The sequence below is a fragment of the Melozone crissalis genome, unplaced genomic scaffold, assembly GCF_028551555.1.
Source record: "Melozone crissalis strain CALT ecotype California unplaced genomic scaffold, PUWL_Pcris_2 ptg000097l_1, whole genome shotgun sequence".
In the NCBI taxonomy this organism is placed as follows: Eukaryota; Metazoa; Chordata; class Aves; order Passeriformes; family Passerellidae; genus Melozone; species Melozone crissalis.
Window position 1 is genome coordinate 556,265 of NW_026535874.1, and position 25,222 is coordinate 581,486.

General features: G+C 51.1%; 1 protein-coding gene across 1 annotated transcript; it reads left to right on the plus strand.

Annotated features, from left to right (window-relative positions):
* The first annotated feature begins 231 nt into the window (after window positions 1-231).
* Window positions 232-18,710, plus strand: LOC128947359 (HAUS augmin-like complex subunit 5). The gene is made up of 17 exons (XM_054291612.1): window positions 232-318; window positions 1,372-1,434; window positions 1,884-1,916; window positions 2,083-2,107; window positions 4,121-4,241; window positions 5,748-5,904; window positions 6,774-6,837; window positions 6,986-7,047; window positions 7,118-7,175; window positions 7,256-7,326; window positions 9,547-9,610; window positions 10,275-10,399; window positions 12,256-12,640; window positions 15,949-16,029; window positions 17,291-17,467; window positions 18,176-18,402; window positions 18,508-18,710. The coding sequence occupies exons 1-17, from the start codon at window positions 233-235 to the stop codon at window positions 18,680-18,682; spliced, it is 1,974 nt and encodes a 657-aa protein (XP_054147587.1). The 5' UTR covers window position 232; the 3' UTR covers window positions 18,683-18,710.
* The last annotated feature ends 6,512 nt before the right edge of the window (window positions 18,711-25,222 follow it).

Consider the following 25,222-nt stretch of genomic DNA (forward strand, 5'->3'; position numbering starts at 1 on the left):
CATACAACTCCCATCAGGCCCCGCGCCCCATAGAGAATCATTAAAGCCACGCCTACAACTCCCATCATGCCTCGCGCACCACAGCGCCCCAGTTACTCGCCTACAACTCCCGTCATGCCTCGCGCCTCGCATAGCCCTTCATTGCATGCCCCGCCCCTCCCGCACTACAACTCCCCTGCTGCCCCGCGGCGCTTTTCCCGCGGTTTTTCGCTCTCCTCAGCGCCCCCCGGCCATGATGGCGGAGGCGCTGGAGCGGTGGCTCCGGGAGGAGATGGAGCTGCCGCCCTCCGCCATCCCCTCCCCGGCCGCGCTCCGCAGGTCGGGACCAGCCGGGGACCCCCATGGGGACCCCCCTGAGGCGGGGAGGGGCCGGGGGGTTTCGGGCTGCCGGGGGTGGGAACCCCCCGAGGGCTCCGTGAGGGGAGAGCGGGAATGTGGGGGGGGGCTGAGGAGGTTTGGGGTCCCCTTGGAGGGTCCTGAGAGGTTTTGGGGGGTCCTGGGGGGATTTTGGGCTCCCTCTGGAGAGTACTGGGAGGTTTTGGGCTCCCTCTGGAGAGTACTGGGAGGTTTCGGGGTCCCTTTGGAGAGTACTGGGGAGGTTTTGGAGTTCCTTTAGAAGGTCGTGGAAGGGTTTGGGAGTCCCCTTGGAGGGTCCTGGAGGAATTTTGGGGGTCCTGAAGGGATTTTGGGGTCCCTATGAAACATTCTGGGGCGTTTTGGGGTCCCCTTGGAGGGTCCTGAGGGGGTTTTAGGGGTCCTGAGTGAATTTTGCGTCCTCTTGGAGGGTCCTGAGGGGGTTTAGGGGTGCTGGGGGGATTTTGGGGTCCTTTTGGGTGGTCCTGTGTGAGTTTTGGGGTCCTTTTGAGGGGTCCTTGGGGGATTTTGGGGTCCTCCTGAGAGTCCTGAGGGGATTTTGGGGTCCCTTTAGAGGGCCCTGGGTGGGTTTGGGGGTCCTGAGGTGGTTTTGCGGTCTCTTTGGAGGGTCCTGAGAAGTTTTGGGGGGTCCTGGGGGTATTTTGGTGTCCCCTTGGAGGGTAATGGGGAGGTTTGGGGAGGTCCTGAGGAGATTTTGGGATCTTTTGGAGAGTTCTGGGGGGTTTTGGGGTCCCTTTGGAGGGTCCTGGGGATGCTTTTGGGGTCCTTTAGGAGGTCCTGGAGAATTTGGGGTCCCCTTGAAGGGTCCCTTGGGAGGTTTCGGGGGGTCCTGTGGGGATTTTGGGGTCCCTTTGGGGGGTCCTGAGGGGTCCTTTTGGGGTCCCTTTTAGGGCATCCTGAGTGGATTTGGGGGTTCCTGGGGGTGATTTTCGGGTTCCTGGGTGAATTTTATGGTCACCCCCAAATGTTGGGGTGCCCCAATTCCCTCCCCTGCAGGCTCTGCTCCGGCCCCGCAGCCCCCATTTGGGATTACGTCATCCGCCACGTCCGGAACCAGCGGTGAGGGGGGACCCCAACATTGGGGAGAGTGAAAAGCCCCAAAAATTGAAAGGGGGCCCCAAAATTTAAGGGGAAGGAGGGGGAGATGCTTTCCGGGCCTACAGCTCCCATCATCCCCCGCGCCCCACTGAGTTCCATTATAGCCAAGCCTACAGCTCCCATCATCCCCCGCGCCCCACTGAGTTCCATTATAGCCAAGCCTACAGCTCCCATCATCCCCCGCGCCCCAGTGAGTTCAATTATAGCCAAACCTACAACTCCCATCATGCCCCACGCCCCATTGATTTTCATTATAGCCGGCAAACAGGTCCCATCACGCCCCGCGCCGCCCATAGAGCATCATTGCAGGCTCCACCCCCCTGAACTACAGCTTCCATCATGCCCCGCGCCGCTTTTCCCGCTCTTTTTCCCGGTTCTCCCCTCACAGAATTTTTGGGGTGTCCCCACAGGAACGTGAAGAAGATCCGAGGAAATCTGCGCTTGTATCCGAAATTTTGGGGGATCCTCAAAAATTTGGGGGTTCCTCGGATAGAAAATTCTGGAAACCCCAAAATCTGGGGTGGGGGTTCCCAAATTTGGGGGTTCAACCTTAAATTGAAGGGGAGATTTTTGGGGGATCCCCAAATTGTTCCTTAACTCGGGGCTCAGGTACGGGCACCTGCAGGAGCTGGAGGTGAGGGTGACCCAAAACCTGAGGGGGAATTGGGGTCAGATTTGGGGTGGGGAACCCAAAATTTGGGGAGGTTCCCTCAGATTTGGGGACATTTTGGGGAAATTTTGGGATTTTTGGGGAATTTTCAGGAATTTTAAGGGATTTTTTTGGATTTTGGGGGATCTTTTTTGATTTTTGGAGGGGATTTGAGGGAATTTTGGGGGGTCCAGGGGAGTTCTGGAGCTTGAAATGAGATTTTTTTTGTGGGCGAAATGCAAAATTTTTGGAGAATGTTTTTGGGTTTGGTGGGAATTTTGGGAGGGATTTGGGGGGTTTGGGGCATTTAAAAGTGATTTTTCGGGGGATTTTTTGGGGAATTTTGAGGATTTTTTTGTGGGACTTTTGGGATTTTTCAGGGGTTTTGGGGAATTTTGGAAATGACTTTGGGGAGTTTTTGGGATTTTTTGACAATCTCAGGGATATCTGGGTGAATTTTGGGGGGAATTCAGGCGGATTTGGGGTCCATTTTGAGCCTCATTTTTGTGGGATTTTGAGGGGTATTGGGAATTTTTGGGGAGAATTTTGGGTGATTTTTGGGAAGAATTTTGGGGGTTTTTTTGGGATTTTTAGGGGAATTTTGTGGATGTTTTCGGGAATTTTTTGGGGAATTTTTTTTGAATTTTTGGGGATTTTTGGGTATTTGGGAGTTTTCAGGTTTTTGGGAATTTTGAAAAAGATTTTGGGATTCTTTGACAATCTCAGGGCTACTTGAGGGGATTTTGGGGTGAATTTGGGAGGATTTAGGGTCAATTTTGAGCCTCATTTTTGTGGCATTTTGGGGTTTTTGGGAGTTTTTGGGGGAATTTTGTGGATTTTTTGGGGGGGATTTTCGTGGAAATTTTGGGGGGAATTTGAAGGATTTTTGGGGGGGCAATTTTGGGGATTTTTTGGAGGATTTGGAGCCATTTTAATCCTCATTTGTGTGGAATTTGGGGGTTCTTTTGTGGGGTTTTCCCGTTAGTTTGGAAGTTTTGGGTATCATGAGGACTCGGGGCACAATCTCGGGGATTTTGGGGTGAATTTTGGGCAGATTTGGGTCCATTTTGAGCCTCATTTTTATTAAATTTTGGGGATTTTTGGGGGGCAATTTTTGGGGGGCAATTTTTGGGAGATTTTTTCAGGGAGTTTTTGGGGGGGAATTTGGGGAATTTTGGGGATTTTTGGGGGAATTTTTGGGATTATTTTTGAGGGGAATTTTGAGTGAATTTGGACGGATTTGGGGGTCGATTTTGAGCCTCATTTTGGTTTTTTTGGTGGGATTTCCCCAAACTTTGGGAGTTTTGGGTATCATGAGAACCCTGGGCTCAATCTCAGGGATATTGGGGTGAATTTTGGGTGCATTTTGGGCTGAATTCGGGTGGATTTGGGTCCATTTTGAGCTTCATTTTTATAAAATCTTGGGGGGTTTGGGGGGAATTTTTGGGGGAATTTTGGGATTTTTTTGAGCCTTGTTTTTATAAAATTTGTGGGGATTTTTGGGGGGAGTTTTGGGGGGAATTTTGGAGAGTTTTTGGTGATTTTTTTTCGGGGAATTTTGGGGTCAATTTTGTGCCTCATTTTTGCGGGATTTTGGGGTATTTTTTGTGGGATTTTTCTCGGTTTTTTTGTGAGCTTTGAGTGTTGTGAGAACCCAGGGCACAATCTCAGGGATATTGGGGTGAATTTGGGTGGATTTGGGTCAATTTTGAGCCTCATTTTTGGGGGTTTTCTCTTTTTTTGGGGCAGTTTTGGGTATCGTGAGGACGCTGGGCACAATCTCAGGGATATTGGGGTGAATTTTGAGGTGAATTTGGTCAGATTTGGGCCAATTTTAATCCTCATTTTTGTGGAATTTTGGGTTTTTTGTGGGATTTTCTCAATATTTTGAGAGTTTTGGGTATCGTGAGAACCCTGGGCACACTCCCAGGTACATTTGGGTGAATTTTGGCTGAATTTTGGCTGAATTGTGGCGCTTTTGGGCCCGTTTTGGCGCAGGCCGCTCCGGCTCGGCCGGGCCAGCAGGGGGCGCTGCGCGCGGCTGTGGAGCGGCTCCGGAAGGAGGTGCGGGACCTGGGGGACGCCATTGCGGATGCACAGGAGACGGCGCAGCGCCTCGGTGAGTCCGGCCGGAAACGCGGCCCCCGCACAAAGGTTCCTACCCTCCAAACCTCCATTTTGGGGGCTCCCCACCCCCTAATTTTGGGGTCCGCACCATTTCTGGGGTCTCATGATGCCCCTAAGTCCCAGTTTTGGGGTCCTCACCAGAAATTTGGGATTCCTTGCCCACTCAAAACCCCAATTTTGCGGTCCCTGACCCTCCCCTAACCCCAAGTTTGGGGTCCCTGATGCTCCCAAACCCCAATTTTGGGTTCCCTGAACACCCCAGACACCAAATTTGGGGTCCCCACCCCTAAATTTTGGGATTCCCCCAATTTTTATTGTCCCAGAACCTCTGAACCCCAAATTTGGGGTCCTTGAACACCCCAGCCCCAAATTTGGGGTCCCTTTCCCCAATTTTAGGGTCCCAGCACCCCCAAAACCCCAACTTTGTGGTCCCATGTCCTCCTGGACCCCAATTTTGGGGTCCCTGAGCCACTAAAGCCCCAGTTTGGCATCTTCACCCTAAATTTTGGGGTCCCCTTTCCCAGTTTTGGAGTCCCTGGACCCCCTCCCCCCCCAACCCCAATTTTTGGCTCCTTACTGTATTTTGGGGTCTCTACCCCCAAATTTTGGGGTCCCCCTGATTTGTAGTGTCCCAGAACTCCCATAATCCCGATTTTGGGGTTCCTGACCCCCCCCAAACCCCAGTTTTCGAGACCCATGCCCAATTTTGGAGTCTCAGAAACCCCCAAACCCCAATTTTTCTCCAAGCCCTAAATCTGGGGTCCCGTTCCCCCTTTTTGAGCTCCCAGGACCACCAAAACCCCAAATTTGGGGTCCCTGAACCCCCAAAACACAAATTTTGGGGTCCCTTCCCCATTTTTAGGGTCTCTGATCGAGGCCAAACCCCAATTCTGGGATCCCTGATGAACTCAAACCCGAATTTTGGGGTTCCATGTCCTCCTAGACCCCAATTTTGGGGTCCCCTTCCTCAATTTTGGGGTCCCTGATCCCCCTAAATCCCAATTTTGGGGTCCCTTTCCCCAATTTTAGGGTCTCAGACCCCCCCCCGGACTCCAATCCAATTTTGGGGTCCCTACCCCTAAATTTTGGGATCCCTTCCCCATTTTTAGGGTCCCAGACCTCCCCTAAACCCCAAATTTGGGGTCCCTGAACCCCCCAAACCTCAATTTTGCGGTCCCCATCCCCATTTTTAGGATCCCTGAGCCCCTCTAAACCCCAATTTTGAGATTTTCACCCCCAAATTTTGAGTTCCTCCCCCAACTTTGGGGTCCCGTGACTCCCCCCCAAATCCCAAATTTGGGATCCCTGAACCCCCCAAACCCCAATTTTGGGGTCCCTTCCCCAATATTTTGGGTCCCAGGATCCCCCTAAACCCCAAATTTGGGATCCTCACCCCAATTTCGGGGTCCCCTCCCTCAATTTAGGGGTCCCAGACCCCCCAACCCTCAAATTTGGGGGTTCTCACCCCAAACCTTTGGGGTCCCCCTTTCCCCCCCAGACGCCTCGCTGGAGGAGGCGCAGAGCCGGCGGTGGGCGGAGCTTCAGCGAGGGGCGGAGCTTCGGCTGCTGGGGGCAGAGCTTCAGCGAGGGGCGGAGCCGGGCCCAGCTGGGCTGCGGGACGGCCACGAGGGGGCGCTGAGGGCAATCCATAAAAGGTAAAAGGGGCGGGGCCTGAAGGGGCAGGGTGGAAGGGGCGGGGCCTTGCAGTGTTTCCTTATATGGGCAGTGGGGGAATTTCCTTATATGGGCAATGGGGGAATTTGGGGGATTTTTAGATTTTTTGGTCCTTGACTGAATTTTGGGGCCCTTCAGGGGATTTTGGGTGACTTTTGAGGGGATTTTGGAGGATTCTCTGGGACTTGGGAGGATTTTGAAGGGTTTTGAAGAGATTTTTTTGTGTCTCTTGGGGATTGTGAGGAGATTTTGGGGCATTTTGAGGAGAATTTGGGGTCCCTGAAGCGTTTTTTGAGGATTTTGGGTTCCTGAGGCAATTTTGAGACAATTTGAAGGGTTTTGAGGGGATTTTGTGTTCCTACTGGGATTTTGGGAAATTTTGAAGGGTTTTGATGAGGTTTTGGGGTCCGTGAGGGGATTTTTGAAGAATTTTGTGGTTCCTGAGGGGATTTTGGGGTCCCTGGTGGGAATTTTCAAATTTTGGAGGATTATGAGGAAATTTTGATCAGATTTTTGGGTCTCTGAGGTGATTTTGGGGGATTGTGAGGCAATTTTTGCTTTCTGGGGGGATTTTTGGGGTTCCTGAGTGGATTTTGGGGTTTCTGAGGGGATTTTTTAAGAATCTGGGGAGATTTTAGGGTCCCTGAGGGTTTTTGGGGAACTTTGTGTTCCTAAGGGGATCTGGGGGGATTTTGAAGAAACTTTGAGGGGTTTTGGTTGATTTTGAGGAGACTTTGGGGTTCTTGATGGGATTTTTGGAGTTCCTGAGTGGATTATGGGTAAATTTGGGGGATTTTGGGGCATTTTGAGGAGATTTTGGGTATTTTAAAAGACTTTTGGGTCCCCTCAGGCCGGGCCAATCCCGGGAGGAGCTGTCGGCCATCTTGGCCGCAGGGGCAGAGCCGGAAGTGCTGGTGAGTGGGCGGGGCCTGACATGGTGGGCGGGGCCTGGAGACCATTCAGGGACCCCGAAATCAGCGCAGGACCCCCAAAATTCCCCCAAAATCAGCCCAGGACCCACCAAAAATCCCCAAGTTCCCCCAAACCCTCCCACTTTCGCAGGTGTCAATCAAGGCCCTGTGCAAGGCCAGGGAGGCGGAGCTCCAGAGGCCACACCCACACAGGTAAGCCACACCCCTTCCTCCTTAACCCCCAGTTAACCCCTCAATTAATCAATTAATTAATGAACCCCAGAGCTGCCAATCACCCCGGGAAGGCTGAGGAGGCTCCAGATTGGTCGGAACAGGCTGAGGTGGGCGTGGCAGGCTGGGGGAGGGGGCATGGCTCTGCTCAGGCCACGCCCTGTGCTCTGACACATGGCGCCCCCTACAGGCTGTACTGATTGGCCACAGCCCAGAGGCGGTGCTTTGGGCGCTGGAGGTCCTGGCCAATCAGAGCACAAGGTGGGTGGGGCCTGAAGGAGTGGGTTGGGCTTAAAGGGGAGGGAGTGGCCAAAAGAATGGGAGGGTCTTAAAGGGGCGGGTGTGACTTAAAGAGATGGGTGGGGCTTAAAGTGTGGATGTGGCCTAAGAGGGTGGCCAGGCATTTAATATGTATGGGGGGGGCTCAAAAGATGGGTGGGGCTTAAAGGGGTGGGTGGGGCTTAAAAGGGTGGGTGTGGCTCCAAGGGATTAGCTGGATTTACTGGTGGGTGGGGCTTCAATGAGTGGGTGGGGCTTAAATATTTGGGTGGGGCTTAAATAGTGAGTGGAGCTTAAATGGATGGAGTGGGCTTAAAAGGAGTGGGTGTGGCATAAGTGGGTGGAGCTTAAATGGTGGGTGGGGCTTAAAGGAATGGGTGGGTCCTAAAGAGGTGGGTGGGGGCTTTAAAAGGTGGGTGGGGCTTAAAGGGATTAGGTGCATTAAATGTTGGGTTGTGCTTAACCAGGAGTGTGGCTTAAATGGGTAGGTGTGGCTTAAAGGGATGGGTGGGGCATTAACATGGGTGGGTGGGGCTTGCAGACATGGGTGGAGCTTAAAGGAGCAGGCTGTGCTTAAAGGAATTGGTGGGGCTTAAATGAGTGGGTGGGGCTGAAGAGGTGGGTGTGGCCAAAATGGGTAGGGCTTAAATGGGTGGGGCTTAATGCAGTGGGTGGTTTTAAAAGAAGTGGGTGGAGCTTTAAAAGGTGGGTTGGGCTTAGTTGCATGGGTGTGGCCTAAAGATGTGGGCGAGGTTTTAAGATGTGGGTTTGGGCTTGAAGGGATTGGGTGGGTTAAATGTTGGGTGGGGCCTAAACAGTGGGGTGTGGCTTCAATGGGTGGGTGAGACTTAAAAGGTGGGTGGAGCTTAAAGAGAGGGGTGGGGCTTAAAGGGTGGGTGGGAATTAGAGGTAGGTGGGGCTTAAAGGAGTGGGTGGGGCTTTAAAAGGTGGGTGGGGCATAAAGGAAGGGTGGGCCATAAAAGGTGAGGGTAGAACTTAAGGACATATGTAGAGCTTAAAGATGTGGGTGGAGCTTAAGTGGGTGGGTGGGGCTTAAAGGGATTAGGTGGGCTAAATGTTGGGTGGGGATTAGAGATGTGTGACCTAAATGGGTGGGTGGGGCTGAAAAGGGTGGGCAGGGCTTGATGAGTGGGTGGGGCTTAATAGGGAGGTGGGGATTAAAGGGGTGGGTTGACCTTTAGGATGTAGATGGGACTTAGAGGGGTTGGTGGGGCTTAAAAAGGGTGGGCAGGGTTTAAGGGGACGGTATGGTATAAAGGGTATGGGTGTGGCTTAAAAGGGTGGGCGGGGCTTAAAGGGGTGGGTGGAGCTTAAAGAGGGGTGGGGCTTAAAGGGTGGGTGGCGATTAGTGGTGGGTGGGGATAAAAGGATTGGGTGGGTCATCAAATGGTGTGTGGGGCTTTAATAGGTGGGTGGGGCCTAAAGGAAGGGAGGGGCTTAAAGGGGGTGTGTGAAGCTTAAGGGGATGAGCGGAGCTGAAAGTGGTGGGTGGAGCTTAAGTGGGTTAGTGGGGCTTTAAAATGTGGGTGGGTCTTGAAGGGATTGGGTGAGCTAATGTTGGGTGGAGCTTAAACAGAGGGGCGTGGCCTAAGTGGGTGGGTGTGGCCTAAGTGGGTGGGTGTGGCCTAAATGGGTGGGTGGGGCTTAAAGGGATGGGTGGAGCTTAAAAGGGTGGGTGGGGCCTAAGTGGGTGAGTGGAGCTTAAAGAAGTGGGTGGGGCTTAAAGGGATGGGTGGGGGTTAAAGGGGCAGGAAGGCCTTAAACGGGGTGGGTGGGGCTTAAACAGCGGGTGGGCCTTAAAGGGATAGGCAGGGCTTAAGGGGGTGGGTGTGGTCTAAAGGGGTGTGTTGGGCTGAAAGGGATTGGGCAGGACTAAAATGGGTGGGGCTTAAAGGAGTGGGTGGGGCTTAAAGGGATCAGTGTGGCCTAAATGGGTAGATGTGGCCAAAAGCAATGGGTGGGGCTTAAAGGGGTGGGTGGGGATTAATGGAGTGGGTGTGGCCAAACGAATGGGTGGGGCTTAAAGGAGTGGGTGTGGCCAAAAGGAATGGGTGTGGCCTAAGTGGGTGGGTGGGTCTTAATGGGGTGGTAGGGAATTTGGGGGGTTTTTAGGACATTTTGGGGTCCCTGAGGGGATTTCTGATGCCGTTGGGGGCGTGGCCTCCCACCTGTCAATCACAGAGCTCTCCTGGCTGGCCCCACCCCCTCAGCCGAGGCCCCGCCCACCCTGAAGAGCCTCCTGCAGGTGAGTGGGAGGGGAACGAGATTGGGGTCAAAATTGGGGATTTTGAGGCTTCTTGAGGTCAAAATTTCAGGTTTTGGGCCTTTTTGGGGGTCATGATTTCAGATGGGCGATTTGGGGTTTTTTGTGGTCAAGATTTTGAATTTGGGGGTTTTTTGGGGGGATTTGGGGATTTCTTGGGTCAGAAATTTGCATTTTGGGGAATTTTTTGGGGACTTGAGGGATTTTGGGAACATATAGGGTTGGGATTTGGGATTTTTGGGGGGATTTTGGCAATTTTGGGGTCAGGATTTGGGGTTTTGGGGTGAATTTGGGGTTTTTGGGGTCCCTGAATCCATTTTTTGTGTCCCTGAGGTGTTTTTGGGGTGGATTTGGGATTTTTGGGGTGGATTTTGAGGTATTGAGGGGTTTTGGGACAGATTTTGGGATTTTTGGGCTCCCCGGCTCCATTTTTGGGGTTCCTTATCTGGTTTTGGGGTAGTTTGGGGTTTTTGGGGTGGTTTTGGGGTTCTGGGGTTTCCGAGTCCATTTTCAGGATCCCAGGGTCGTTTTTGGGGTGGACTTGGGGCTTTTGGGGGTTTCTGAGCTGATTTTTGGGGTGGATTTTTGGGATTTTTGGGGTCCCCAGGCCATTCTGGGGTCCCTGATGTGCTTTTGGGGTCCCCAGGAGTGCTGGGGGGCCGTGGGGGAGGTGTGGGGGGCGCTGCCCCCCCTCCTGTCCCACCTGTCCCAACTGAGGGGGCAGCTGGGGACGCACCTGGAGCAGGGGACGGGCAACAATGAAGTCATCAGGTAACACCAAAATGTCCTGAATTATTCCTAAAATATTCTCAATTACCCTAAAATATTTTAAATTACCCTCTAATATCCCAAAATCCCTGAAATCCGGCCCAAAATACCCCAAAAATCCCAAATGCTCCCAAAATCCCTGGGACACACCTGGAGCGGGGGATGGGCAATGATGAGTCACCAGGTGAGACCGAAATCCCCTGAAATATTCCTAAAATATCCTAAGATATCCTAAATCATCCTAAAATACTTCAATTATCCCCAAATGTCTGAAATCCAGCCCAAAATGTACCAAAAAAATTCCCAAATCCACCCCAAACTCCCTGAATTGGTCCTAAATACCCAAAATTATCCCAAATTTTTCCTAATGTACCAAAATTCCCAATTTTTATTGCCTTTTCCCCAAATCCCCCTTTTTCACCTCAAAGTCTCCATTTTTCTTCTCCTGTTTCCTGAATTTTATCCCCCAAAATCCCCATTTCTATTCCCATTTTTCCCTCCAAATTCCCATTTTTATTCCTATTTTTCTATTTCCCTCCCAAAATGCCCCTTTCCCCCCCCCTATTTTTCCCCATTTTTTCTCCATTTTCTCAATTTCCCCCGTTTCTCACCCCAAATTCCTCTGCACTCCCCCCCAAGGCTGCTCCTGCTCTGGGGGGGGGCTCTCGGCCTTCTGGGGCTCCCTGGGCCCAGAATCGCCCAAAATCGCCCCAAAATTCAACCCCGAAATCCCAAAAATTTGGCCCCAAAATCGGCTGTAAAGTCCCTGAATTCAGCCCAAAATCCCCCAAGTTTGGCCCGAATTTGACCCCAAAATTGCCTCTCAAATGCCCAAATTTGGCCCCAAAATCCGGTCCCAAAATCGCCAAAATTTGGCCACAAATCCTCTGGGTTTAGCCCTAAAATCAGCCCCAAAATTTGGGTCTAAAATCCCAATATCAGCCCTAAAACCCCCAAATTTGACCCCAAAATCCCCACAATTCAGCCCTAAGATCAGCCCAACATTCCCAGATTTGGTCTCAAGTTTGGCCCCAAAATTTGGCCCCAGAATCCTCCAGATTGCCCTAAAATCAGCCCCAGAATCGGTACGAAACTCCCAATATTCCACCCCAAAATCCAGCCCCAAAACCAGCCCCAAAATTGCTCTAAAATCCCAACAATCGGCCCCAAAATCCTAAAATATGGCTCCAAATTTAGCCCCCAAATCCAAATCTCCAAGTTTGGCTCCAACCCCCAGAAAAAAACCCCAAAATTTTGCCTGAAACCACCAAAATTCTGCTCCAAATTCGCCCCAAAATCCCCAAATTTAGCCCCATAATTGTCCATAAAGTCCCAAAAATTTGCTCTAAAATGCCCAAACTCAGCCCCAAAATCCTCAAATTCAGCCCCAAAATCCCCAAAATTGGCCCCAAAATCCCCAACATTTGGCCTCAAAAATCCCCAACATTTGGCCCCAAACTCAGCTCCAAAATCCCAAAATTCAGCCCCAAATCAGCCCCAAAATTTCCAAAATTGGCCCCAAATTGGGTCCCAAAATCACAAAGTTCAGCCCCAAAACTCCAAAATTTGGCTCTAAATCTCCAAATTCTGCCCCAAAATTCCCAAATTCAGCCCCAAAACCTGTTCTGAAATCCCCAAAATTGGCTCCAAAATTGGCTCCAAAATCACCAAATTTGACCCCAAAATCCCGGTTTTTATTCCCATTTTCCCCCCATTTCTCCCCCTATTTTTCTCTCAAAATTCCCATTTTCCCCCCATTTTTCCCCCTATTTTCCCCAAAATCCCCATTCTCTCCCCCCAGTCCCTATTTCTCCCCATTTTCCCAATTTCCCCATTTCTCACCCCAATTTCCTCCCCAGGCTGTTCCTGCTCCGGGAGGGGCTCTTGGCCCACCGGGCCTCCCTGGGCCGGGCGCTGACCCAGCTGCAGCAGGAACTCCAAAATCCCCAAAATCCACCCCAAAATCCACCCCAGGAGCCCCAAAAACCCCAAAATTCGGCCCCAAAACCTCAAAATCCACAAAATTCAGCCCCAAAATCCCAAAATTTGGACCCAAAATCCTCAGATTTGGCCTCAAAATCAGCTCCAAAATCGGCTCTAAAACCCCAAAATTTGGATCTGGCCCCAAAATCCCAAAATTTGGATCCTCAATGCCCAAATCTGGCCCGAAAATCCCCGGATTTGAGCCCAAACTCGGCCCTGGAGCAGCTCCGGCAGCAGCTGTGGAGGGGGAGGGGCCGAGTGGTGAGTGCGGGAATTTTGGGGTTTTGGGGTTTTTTGGGGCTTTTATGGGGTTTTGGGGGGTAAAATGGGGAAATTTTGGGGGTTTGGGATTTGAGAATTTTGGGGGTTTTGGGGATTTTTGGGGTTTCGATTTGGGATTTGGAGATTTGGAGTTTTGGGGGTTTTTGGACTTTTTGGGGTTTATGGGATTTTTGGGGGTAAAATGGGGAATTTTGGAGTGGGATTTGAGATTTTTGGGGTGTTTTGGGGTTTTTTTGGTTTTTTTGGGGTTTTGGGGTTTTTGGGGGATAGTATGGGAAATTTTGGGGATTTGGGGCAATTTTGGGTGTTTGGGATTTTGGGGGTTGGAGATTTAGAGTGGGGGGATTGGGGGGATTTGGGATTTTGAGGGATTCGGGGTTTGGGAATTTGGGGGATTTTGGGGGATTTGTGGTTTGAGGTTTTGGAGTTTTTTTGGCGGTTTTGGGCCTTGGAGTTTTTTGGGGTTTGGGGGATTTTGGGGTTTTGGGATTTGGGATTTTGAGGATTCGAGATTTTGGATTCGGGATTTTGGGTTTTTTTGGGGGGGTTTTGGGGATTTGGGGTTTTGGGGGGATAAAATGGGAAATTTGGGGATTTTGGGGTTTTGGGGGCATTTTTGGGGATTTTGGGGTTTGGGTTTTTTTTGGGGTTTCGGATTTGGGGGTTTTGGGGGTTTAGAGTTCGGGGGATTTGGGATTTGGGAGAGTTTGAGGTTTTGGGGATTTAGGATTTGGGGTTTGTGGATTTTGGGGTTTGGGATTTTGGGGGGTTTTTTGGGGATTTTGGGATTTGAGATTTTGGGATGTTTGGGATTTGGGGTTTTTGTGGCATAAAATGGGGAATTTGGGGGTTTTGGGGAAGTATTTGAGGGGATTTGGGGGTTTGGGATTTTGGGGATTTGGGGGTTTGGGATTTTGGGGATTTGGAATTCGAGATTTTGGGGGGATTTGGGACATTTTGGGGTTTTGGGGGTTTTTGGGGAGTTTTGGCGGTTTTGGGGATTATGGGGGTTTTGGGATTCATTTTTTGCCGTTTTTAAGGGTTTAAGATTTGGGGGAATTTTGGGGGTATGGGGGATTTTGGGGCTTTGGGGATTTTTAGGGATTTAAGATTTGGGGGTTTTGGAGATTTTGGGGTTTGTGATTTTCAGAGGGATCTGGGGGAATTTTGGGGATTTTGGGGGATTTGGGGTTTTAGGGGTTTGGGTTTTTGGGGTATTTGGGATTTGAGTTTTTGGGAGATTTGGGGGGAGAATTTTGGGGGATTTGAAGGTATTTGGGGGGATTTGGGGTTTGGGGATTTCAGGGGACTTGGAGGATTTGGGGTTTTGGGGGGATTTGGGGACATTTTGGAGTTTAGGGGACTTTGGGATTTTTGGGGGTAAAATGGTGAATTTGGGGCTGAAATTGGGGGATTTGGGGTTTTTTTGGGATTGGGGGATTTGGGAGTTGGGGCACTTTGGGGGATTTGGGGAATTTTGAGGTTTTTGAAGTTTTGAAGTTTTTTGGGGTTTTGGGATTTGGGGTTTTTGAGGGGGTAAAATGGGAGATTTTGGGGGGTTTTGAGGGACTTTGGGGTTTTGGGGTTTTTGGAATGTTTGGGGCTTGGGGGGGAGTTTGGGGGTGTTTTGGGATTTGGGGTTTTTGGGGGTTGGGCATTTGGGGGGATTTGGTGGATTTGGGGGTTTTTGGGGGGTTGGGGGATTTTGGGGAGTTTAGGGGGTTTGGGGGATTTTGGGGGATTTGGGATTTTGGGAATTCAGGTTTGGGATTGGGGAATTGGGAGTGATTTGGGGTTTTGGGCTTTTTTTTGTAATTTAGGGGAAAAAGGGGAATTTTGGGGGAAATGGGGAACTTTGGGTAATTTTGGTGATTTTCGGGTATTTTGGGTGATTTGGGAGAGATTTTTGGGGTATTTTGGTTGACTGCGGTTTTTTGGGTTAATTTTGGTGATTTGGGGTTATTTTGGGTTAATTTTTGTGATTTGGGGTTAATTTTTGGTTAATTTGGGGGATTTTTAGGTAAATTTTGGTGATTTGAGGTTAATTTGTGTGATTGTGGGGGGATTTGGGGGGATTTTGGGGTGAACTTTGGTGTATTTGGGGTTAATTTTTGTGCTTTTTGGGTTAATTTTGGGTTAATTGGGGGGGATTTCAGGGTTAATTTTGGCTGATTTGGGGTCAATTTGGGTGATTTCAGGGGGATTTTTGGGCTAATTTGCGTGACTTGGGGTAAATTGCAAGCTAATTATGGGTTAATTTGGGGTATTTTTAGGTAAATTTTGGTGATTTGGGGTTAATTTGGGTGATTGTGGGGTGATCTGTGGGATTTTTGGGTTAATTTTAGTGTATTTTGGGTTAATTTGGGTGATCTCAGGGGGGGTTTTGAGTTAATATTGGTTATTCTGGGGTTAATTTGGGTGATCTGGAGAGATTTTTGGGTTAATGTTGTTGATTTTAGGGTAATTTGGGTGGTTTTGGGGGGATTTTTGGGTGAATTATGGTGATTTTGAGGTAAATTTAGGTGATTTCAGGGGGATATTTGGGTGATTCTGGGTTAATTTCTGTGATTTTGGGGAATTTTTGGGTTAATCTCGGTGATTTTTGGGTTAATTTCAGTAATTTTGGGTAGATTTTTGGGTTAATTTAACTGATTTTGGGGTTAATTTGGCTGATTTTGGGGTGATGTTTGGTGATTTTTTGTGTTAATCTGGATGATTTCGGGGGTATTTTTGGGTAAATTTTGGTGATTTTTGGGTTAATTTGGGGGGATTTCAGGGTTAATTTTGGTGAATTTTGGGTGAATTTTAGGCAAATTTTGGTGCTTTTTGGGTTAATTTGGGTGATTTCAGGGGGATTTTGGATGAATTTTGGTTATTTTTGGGTTAATTTGGGTGATTTCAGGGGGATTTTTTTGTTAATTTGGGTGATTTCGGGGGGATTTTGGGGTGAATTTTTGTGCATTTTCTGTTAATTTTGGGTGAATTTTGTTGATTTTTGTGTTAATTTGGATGGTTTTGGGGGATTTTGGATGAATTTTGGGTGAATTCTGATGATTTTTGGGTAATTTAGGTGATTTTGGATTCATTTTGGGTTAACTTTGGTTTCATTTTGGTGTATTTTAGGTTCATTTTGGGTGAATTTTGGGTTTATTTTTGTGTGAATTCTGTTGATTTTTGGGTACATTTGGATGGTTTCGGGGGAATTTTGGGTTAATTTGGTTGATTTTTGGGTTATTTTGGGTGAATTTGGGGTGAATTCTGTTGATTTTTGCCGTTTCCCTCCCCAGCTCCATTTGCAGCAGCGCCTGCGGTTCCTGAGCGCCGCCACCAGGGGGCGCCGAGCGGCGCTGAAACCGCTGCAGGAGCAGGTGGGGAGCAAACCAGTATGGACCAGTATGGACCAGTATGGACCAGTATGGACCACTAAGGCCCCCAGTCCCCTCCCAGTATATCCCAGTATCCTTCAGTCCATCCCAGTTTATCCCAGTTCCTTCCCTGTCCCTCCCAGTTCATCCCAGTTTGACACTAGCTGTGATCTCAATGCTCCCAGTCCCTCCCAGTATAACCCAGTCCCCTCCCAGTCTGTCCCAGTTCATCTCAGTTTGACTCCAGCTCTGATCCCAGTGCTCCCAGTCCCTCCCAGTTCCTCCCAGTCCATCCCAGTTCATCCCAGTGCTCCCAGTTTGACTCCAGCTGAGATCCCAGTAACTCCCAGTTTGATCCCAGTGCCCTCCCAGTGTTCACAGTAACCCCAGTCCATCCCAGTATCCCCCAGTTCCTCCCCAGTCCATCCCAGTACATCACAGTTCCCTCCCAGTCCATCCCAGTCCCTCCCAGTATAAACCAGTGTCCCCCAGTTCCATCCCAGTCCCTCCCAGTGCTCCCAGTTTGAGTCCAGCTCCGATCCCAGTGCTCCCAGTAACTCCCAGTACGATCCCAGTTCCCTCCCAGTATATCCCAGTATCCCTCATTTCCCTCCCAGTCCCTCCCAGTGCTCCCAGTAACTCCCAGTTCCCTCCCAGTCCATCCCGGTTCATCCCAATGCTCCCAGTGTGAATCCAGTTGAGATCCCAGTATCCCCCAGTCCCTCCCAGTGCTCCCAGTTTGACTCCAACTGTGCTCCCAGTAACTCCCAGTTTGATCCCAGTCCCTCCCAGTATAACCCAGTCCCTCCCAGCACCCTCCCAGTTCCATCCCAGTATATCCCAGTATAACCCAGTCCATCCCAGTATCCGGCACTTCCCTCCCAGTTCCCTCCCAGTCCTTCCCAGTTCCCCCCAGTTCCATCCCAGTCCCCTCCCAGTATAACCCAGTATCCCCCAGTCCCTCCCAGTACAACCCAGTCCCCTCCCAGTCACTCCCAGTTTGACTCCAGCTCTGATCCCAGTGCTCCCAGTAACTCCCACTTCCTCCCAGTGCTCCCAGTTTGACTCCAGCTGAGATCCCAGTAACTCCCAGTTTGATCCCAGTGCCCTCCCAGTATAACCCAGTTCCCTCCCAGTCCATCCCAGTATAAACCAGTACCTCGCAATTCCCTCCAGTCCCCTCCCAGTATAACCCAGTTCCCCCCAGTCCCTACCAGTCCCTCCCAGTTTGATCCCAGTTCCCGACGTCTCTGATTGGCCGCAGGTTGTGGGCGTGGTGCAGGCGGGGCCGGGCTTGGCCCTTCCCCCTCTGGAGGGGGCGTGGCTGCGGCGCCGGCAGCTGGCACTGGGAGCACTGGGAGCACTGGGAGAGGAGCCCCGCCCCCCGGCACAGGCCACACCCCCTCTGCGGGGGCTGGCACGGGAGATGGGCGTGGCACAGGTGGGGGAGGGGCTAAGGGGGTGGGGCAGGGCTTAAAGAGGGATAGGAGGAGCTTAAATGAGGGAGGGGCCTATACCAGGGGGAGAGGCCTATACCAGGAAGAGGGGCCTAACCCAGAGGGCTTAAATGGGGGAGGGGCTTAAACCAGGGGATTGGATAAAGTGGGGGAGGGTCTTAAAGTGGGAGGGGCTTAAAGGGTGGGGCAAAGGCTTGAGGGGTGGGACTTAAAGAGGGGGAGGGGCTTGAGGGGGAGGGAGGAGATTTAAGAGTGGGGAGGGGCTCAAAGGGGGAGGGCCTAAAACAGATGGCATCTAAAGAGAGGGAGGGGCTTAAAGATGGGGAGGGGAGGGGCTGAAAGGGTGGGGGAGGGGCTTGAGTGGGGGAGGGGCCTCGAGGAGGGAGGGGTTTAGAGAGCTAAGGGATGGGGGAGGGGAATGGGGGAGGAGCCAAAAGATGGGGAGGGACTTAAATTTAGGGGGAGGGGCTTGGGAGCAGGATTGGGGGAGGAGCTTGAAATGTGGGGGAGGGGCTGGAGGGAAAGAGGAGGAGCTTAAAGAGTGGGGGAGGGGCTTGGAGAGAGTGGGAGGGATTTGGGGTGGGGCTTAAATGGGGCTGAAAAGGTGGGGGAGGGTGCCGCCAATTGTGGGCGTGTCCTGCAGGGTTTGGGGGGCGTGGCCAAGCCCGCCCCCATCCCCTTGTGTCCGTCAGGGCTCGCTGCTGTCCCAGGCGGCCATCTTGCGTCAGCAGCTCCGCCAGGGGGCGCTGCGCCTGCGCCGGGGGGCGGGGCCTGTCCTGGGGGCGGAGACAGAGCCGCTGGCCCCACCCCCCCTCACCGTGGATGTGGCCGAGCTGCTGCCCCGGCTGCGATTGGTCAGAGAAGGCTGCGAGCAGCGAATCAGGGACTGGCCCCGCCTCCAGGAGCTCGTCAGCCAATGGTGAGGGAGGGGGCGGGGCCTGGAGGGAGAGAGGCCTGGAATGGGAGTGTAGCTCCTCCCACCCCAAGCCCCACCCCCTTTTCCTAACCCCACCCCTCTCCCCAGGTGGGCCCAGCCGGCTCAGTGGGTCCTGGCCACGCCCCCTGGCTGCGCCCCCTTCTCCCATTGGCTGCAGCGCTGGAGAGACGCCGCCCACGCCTTGCAGGCCACGCCCACCCCCGAGGAGGCCCCACCCACCCCCGAGGAGGCCCCACCCACCGTTGGGAAGGGGGAGGAGTGAGCGGAGGAGGCTCCGCCCATCTGAAGCACTCTGGAGGTTCTGATTGGTTGGGAATAAAATGGTGTGGGGAAAGGGGCATGGCCTGAGTCTGTGCTCATTGGGGGGACCTAAAATGTCCCCAAATGGCCCCAGAATGTCCCAAATGGCCCAAAAATTGCCCCAAAATGGCCCCAAATGGCCCCAGAATGTCCCCAAGTGTCCCCAGATGGCCCCAAAATGCCCCCAAATGGCCACAAAGGGTCCCTGGGGGGGTCCTGAGGTATCCCCAAGGTGTCTCCATGATGCTCCAATGAGGTTCCCAAAATGTCCCCAAGATGTCCCCAAAGTGCTCTCAGGGTGTCCCCACAGTGTCCTTCAGGTGTCCCCAAGGTGTCCCTGCGATGGCCACTGAGATGTCCCCAAAGTGTCCCCAAGAGTTCTTCAGGTGTTCCCAAAGTGTCCCTGAAGTGACCCTGAGATGTCCCCAAGGTGTCCCCAGGGTGGCTTCGAGATGTCCCCCTAAAGTGTCCTCAAGGTGTCCCCAAGATGTCCCCCTAAACTGTCCCCAAGGTGTCCCAAAGTGTCCCCAAGGTGTCCCCTGCGGGTCCTAAAGTGCCCCTGCGATGGTCCCTGAGATGTCCCCAAAGTGTCCCCAGGCTCACTCCCATATCTCCCTCAAATGTCCCCAAAGTGTCCCCAAGGTGTCCTCAGGGTGTCCCCAAAGTGCTCTCAGGGTGTCCCCATGATGGTGACCCTGAAGTGTCCCCAAGGTGTCCCCCAGGGGTCCCCACGGGGCATCCTGAGGTGTCCCCAAAGTGTCCCCAGGGGGGTTCTGACAGTGTCCCCCTGGGGGTCTCAGAACGTCCCCAAGGTCTCCTCAAGGTGTCCCCAAAGTGTCCCCAGAGTGGTGGCTTTGAAGTGTCCCCAAAAGTGTCACCAAGGTGGCCTTAGGGTGTCCCCAAAATGTCCCCAGGGGCCTCCTGATGTGTCCCCTTGGTGCCCCACGACAGCTCCCAAAGTGACCCCAGGGTCTGGGGTTCCCAGAACGTCCCCACAATGTCCCCAAAGTGTCCCTGAAATGACCCCGGGGGTTCCTGAGGTATCCCCAAGGTGTCTCAGGGATGTCCCCAGGGTGTCCCTGAAGTGGCTCCAAAGTGTCCCCAAAGTGCTCTCTGGGTGTCCCCAGGATGTCCCTAAAGTGTTCCTGAAATGACCCCAGGGTGTCCCCAAAGTGTCCCCAAGGTGTTCCTGAGCTGGGGGTTCCTAAAATGTCCCCAAAGTGCTCTCAGGGTGTCCTCAAAATGTCCCCAAGGTGTCCCTCAAGTCTCCCCAAAGTGACCCCACAATGTCCCCAGGATGTCCCCAAAGTGTCCCTGAGGTGTCTCAGGGATGTCCCCAGGGTCACCCCGAGATGTCCCCAAGATGTCCCCAAGGTGTCCCCAAGGTGTCTCCAAGGTGTCTCCAAGGTGTCCCCAAAGTGTCCCCAGGATGTCCCCAAGGTGTCCCCAAGCTGCTCTCAGGGTGTCCCCAGGATGTCCCCAAAGTGTTCCCAGGGGGGTACCAAAGTGACCCCACGATGGCCGCCATGATGTCCCCAAGGTGTCCCCAGGGTCACTCCCAGATGTCCCCAGGGTGCTCTCAGGGTGTCCCCGAGGTGTCCCTGAAATGACCCCAGGAGTTCCTGAGGTGTCCCCAAGGTGGCCCCAGGGTCACCCCAAAGTGTCCCCAAAGTGCCCCAAGGTGTCCCTGAGGTGTCCCCAGGGTGGCCCCGCCCCATCCACGTCAGGGGACACCAGCAGGGGGCGCCCCGGGGCTCCCAGTGCATCCCAGTTCAAACCCTGTCCATCCCAGTTCAATCCCTGTCCATCTCAGTGCTCCCAGTTCAATCCCAGTTCCATTGCAGTCCATCCCAGTTCATCCCAGTGCTCCCACTGCATCCCAGTTCATGCCAGTGCTCCCAGTTGATCCCAGTGCTCCCAGTACATCCCAGTCGGTCCCAGTTTGTCCCAGTTAATCCCAGTCCATCCCAGTGACTCCCCCCAGTCCCTCCCAGTATATCCCAGTACAAAGCCGCTCTGTCCCAGTCCCTGCCAGTACAGAGCTGAGGAAAGTGAAGGGAGACGAGCACACATCCTGATTGATGAGCATCGATCTCTGATTTATTGATCCAGCTTACACACTTTTATAGTAGTGTTAATTAAGCTCATACGTATTGCAAAACCCAAGCTCATCAGTGGTTACAGATTACACACCAACCCCTCCTTTGTTTTCAATACCTGTGGTTTCTTGTTGAGGCTAATACTTGTTTTTCTCATCCTGTTGTTGACTTGTTATTGAGCACCCTTTTGAGGACTCCATGTGTTCCACCATGTTTTTCTCATCACTTTACTCAAGGACATGGTGTTTATTGTTGTTAAGGAAAAAGCCTGAGAACTTGCTGCTTACAGCTGCCTTTTACTTTTTAACCAGCTGTATGTGCTCATGGCCTTTCTATAAGCCATGTCTGAGCAAAATTCTCCAACATATTCCCCGTTTTTCTTTTTGCACAAGGAGGTTAGTCTGCAAGGTTTTTTCTATCATTCTACTGATCATATCTTGAATACAATTAAAAATACAAGGCAAAATAAGCAAAAGCATTAAAAGCACACCTAGTATCCCTATAGCAAATGTCACAAGGTTCCCCAGCCATGGTCCAAGCAATGGCTTTTACCCCAAAGGGTTAAAACCACCCCCAACTGAGCCATAATGTCCTGCCTTATCAGGCATTGCACGGTAGGTGGTAATTGGACTAAGAAAAGAAGGCTGTTAGCTGTTTTCATTCATGCGAACCCGGAGAGGAGGCGAAAGGCTAGGGCTAATAATGCTGGAATCGACCCCAGTGTCCAACAAGCCTGAAAATGATCCTTTCTGTCCTTGAAATTCCACTTCCACCCTTTTCTTGGGTCTCTCAGAAAGGTTCAAAGTCAGTAAGGTAAGTCCTCCGGTGGATTCAAAACCATTTTTCCCCCTCTCTTGTCCTTTTATAGTCTGTAATCCCTTAGTCATTTGGCTAAAGTGGCACCAGCTGAGCAATTCTCAGTCCTTTGTTAATTTAGAGTGGTGGGAAAAGAGTATGCACCATAACATATAGTCCACACCAATGACGCCAAGCAAAACAAATAATCCCTACAAACACAGATGATCTTCCAAAAAACAAAGCACCCAGCTTGACTCTGTAACAATCGGTCCATGAATCCCTGAATCCCTGTCGGAATTTTCTGTGGGTGCGGGGCCATCAGCATAGCTTCTACGGCGGCTTCTGGTTCCAAGCTGAAGCTCCCTGTGGTGTCGGGTTGGAGACAGGAGAGGGTGCTGATGCTGCAGCGACGACTTCTGTTGGTGCGTGGTCACTGCGGTTCTGGCACCAACTAGGCGTTGGAGGCAGTGCTGTTGACGTTTGAAGAGGTGCAAGAGCAGCTAACACCTGATTCTGAGAGGTCTTTGCCTGTTCTTGTAAGCTTAGCCCTAATTGTTTGATTGCATCTACTACAAAGGCTTCTGCTCCTGTTGGCACCAAAGCCATCCTCTCTAATGCCTCCTCTATAGTCCAATTGGCATCCAGAGTATTAAGCACTCTCCTAGTAGTAGAATTGCAGTTTTGGAGAGCGCACTCCTTGAGTAATGCCCCCCTAAGATATTCTGGTACTCCAGCCCTTTCGATTGCAGCAGCAGCCTTATCAATAAATGACCCGAATGATTCTTCTGGCCCTTGCCTAATTCCCATATACACGGGTACCCCTCCTGGCTCTTTTACCCTCTCTATAGCAAGCCTGACCAACCACATAGCTTCCCAGCACTTATCTTGCCCCAGCAAAGCTTGTGCTTCGGTACGAAGAAAAGGTCCCAAGCCCATAAGCTTGTTCACAGTTATACCATGGAGAGGATCTCCCTGCTGTTGCTGTACCACTACGCATTCATTTACAAGCTCTTGCCAATGAGCATTGAATAACAACTGCTGATGTTGAATGAATATCAATTTAGCTATTCCCCGACAATCATTTACCAAGAGAAGACTGGTATCAAAAATATAGTCTAACATTTGTTTGGCTGGCTCACTTTTCCCTCCAAATTGATTAACAGTAGACCTCAGCTGAGACAGCAATTTCCAATCAAGGGCTGTAATGGTAGCCTGCATGCCCCCTCCCTCCTGCGGATTGAATACAACAGGACAAGCCAGCTGGGTAGCAGTGCTGATAACCTCCTCATCCCCCTTTTCCATGCCTTCTCTTGCAAGCGCAGCCCACGCCTCCCGTTTCTCCCTCGCAATACCCTCCGCTAGGTCATTTTCCGCCCCAGGGATCGGCTCATTGATTTGCGGGAGCTTATCGGGTGGTCTTGGCCACTGCTCCTGTTCTTCAGGGGGTGCGGAAGCCTCAGAGGCGCGCTCTATACCCAGTCCTGCTGAAGCAGAGGAGGACGGCGAAGCAGGCAAGAAAACCGTCCTCACTACAGGGGCGAGGGGAATACCCATTTCCTGATCATAATCTTTATTACGGCCATGTGCAGCTGTTGCCTGCTCGGCTGCTTTTTTCTCAGCCTGATGCTTTAACATCTCATTGTGAACCACCCTCCATAATTTACCTAACTTCTTGGCAGTTTTATCATCCTCTAAAGTAGCCTCCCACAATAAATCACCAAATTTACGCCACTCCGTTAACTCGTGAGCAGTATGGGGGTTAATAAAAACTCCCTTAGCATAGCCATAAGCCCTGGTAAATCCTTTTGTAAATCTATTCCCCTAACCTGCCGTTTTTGTAAAAAGGCAGTAAATAAATCATATGCTGCTTGCCTTTCGATACCTAAATCGTCAGCGCTGTTGCAGCTCTTCAAGGTCGCAGCAGCACGTATCGGCCGGGCTCGTCTATACGACACCTGAGGCACAGCGCGTCTCAGCTTCTTTTTTTTTTTCTCCTTTTTTCTCCGCGTTTATCTGCCGTCCCAGCTGCTTCTCAGAACCCGACCCGTGTCTTCACTCCTCTGTGGTGCGTCGCAGTATCACGATCGGGTGTCACCATTTGAGGAAAGTGAAGGGAGACGAGCACACATCCTGATTGATGAGCATCGAACTCCGGTTTATTGATCCAGCTTACACACTTTTATAGTAGTGTTAATTAAGCTCATACATATTGCAAAACCCGAGCTCATCAGTGGTTACAGATTACACACCAACCCCTCCTTTGTTGTCAATACCTGTGATTCCTTGTTGAGGCTAATACTTGTTTTTCTCATCCTGCAGTTGACTTGTTATTGACCATTCTCAAGGCCTCCATGTTTTCCACCATGTTTTTCTCATCACTTTACTCAAGGACATGGTGTTTATTGTTTGAGGAAAAAGCCTGAGAACTTGCTGCTTACAGCTGCCTTTTACTTTTTAACCAGCTGTATGTGCTCATGGCCTTTCTATAAGCCATGTCTGAACAAAATTCTCCAACACAAGGTCTCCTCAGCTGGGCTGGAAGAGCACACCATGGTGTGTGCTCTGCGCAGTCCAGACCCACTGCCCAGCATTGCTGCATCACAGGGAGCTCTGGAACTTGATTGCACTGCTGGGCTTTAAACTGCTTTTTATGAGAAAATAATCTAATTACCCCTGAGTAATGAAATGCGAGACTTGAGGAGACTGAAACCACTCGCATGTGCTTGCTCCGTGTCTGTTTGCTGGACTGGCGATGCATCCACTTGAGCTTTGTGCAGGATCGGTAAGCAGAGGTTATGAGAATTCACTGGATAAATTGGCCCTGCCCTCATGAGTGTGATGACTCTTTGACACTGGCTTTGGAGATCTGTTAACTCACTAAGTTAGAACACTCCAGGGTTGTCCCTTTGTCCCTTCTTGTATTTTGCTGAGTTTCTCTTTCTGTTACTCTTCTTTTTATTTGGAAGGGGAAGTATCATGCTGGTTATTTAAAAAAAACCAAACTCCACTTCCAAACCAGTTCCTTAATAAACATAACAGTTCCCAGCTGTATTTCAGAATGTTTCTGTAGTTTATGCACTTTTGAGTGATGAGTTGATAATGGGGAATGCTTTATTTTGGCTATGGTGGTGCATGCTCTTGGGGTGACATTCGTGTCTCTGATGGAAACATACACAGTAATGTAACCAGCTGAGTATTGTGGAGGGAAATCTTTGAAGACACAAAATTCAAAGAGCAAAAGACCAAATTGAAGCCACTTTTGCTACTCATTGCACAGGAACCTTCTTCATTTAAATATTTTGACACATAGGGAAGCTTCCTAACACAAAAGCAAGTCCTGTGGTGTGTCCAAGTACTGCCCAATGTGTCTGTTAGACTCTTCACTTTGATTTAGATTCAAATGGTTAGTGAAGAAGAATTTCCTTAGGAATTAGCCTGGCAGACTTGGGCAGGTGTTGACAAATCCTCCAAGGCTGTAACTGCCAAGAGATGCGTAATGCCTCAGTGTCAGCAATGGGACTTTAACTTTGAAACTTAATAATGACTTTACATCTTCTGTTAACCACTGTGGTAGAAGTATCCAGTTTGTCCTGAAGTTGCAGCCT

Bases quoted from the DNA above. Each gene is read 5' to 3' on its own strand.
- LOC128947359 (XM_054291612.1), top strand. From the start codon at position 233: ATGATGGCGGAGGCGCTGGAGCGGTGGCTCCGGGAGGAGATGGAGCTG. The intron at 2,108-4,120 runs GTGAGGGTGACC...GTTTTGGCGCAG, and splicing joins GGCACCTGCAGGAGCTGGAG to GCCGCTCCGGCTCGGCCGGG. The intron at 18,403-18,507 runs GTGAGGGAGGGG...CCCTCTCCCCAG, and splicing joins CAGGAGCTCGTCAGCCAATG to GTGGGCCCAGCCGGCTCAGT.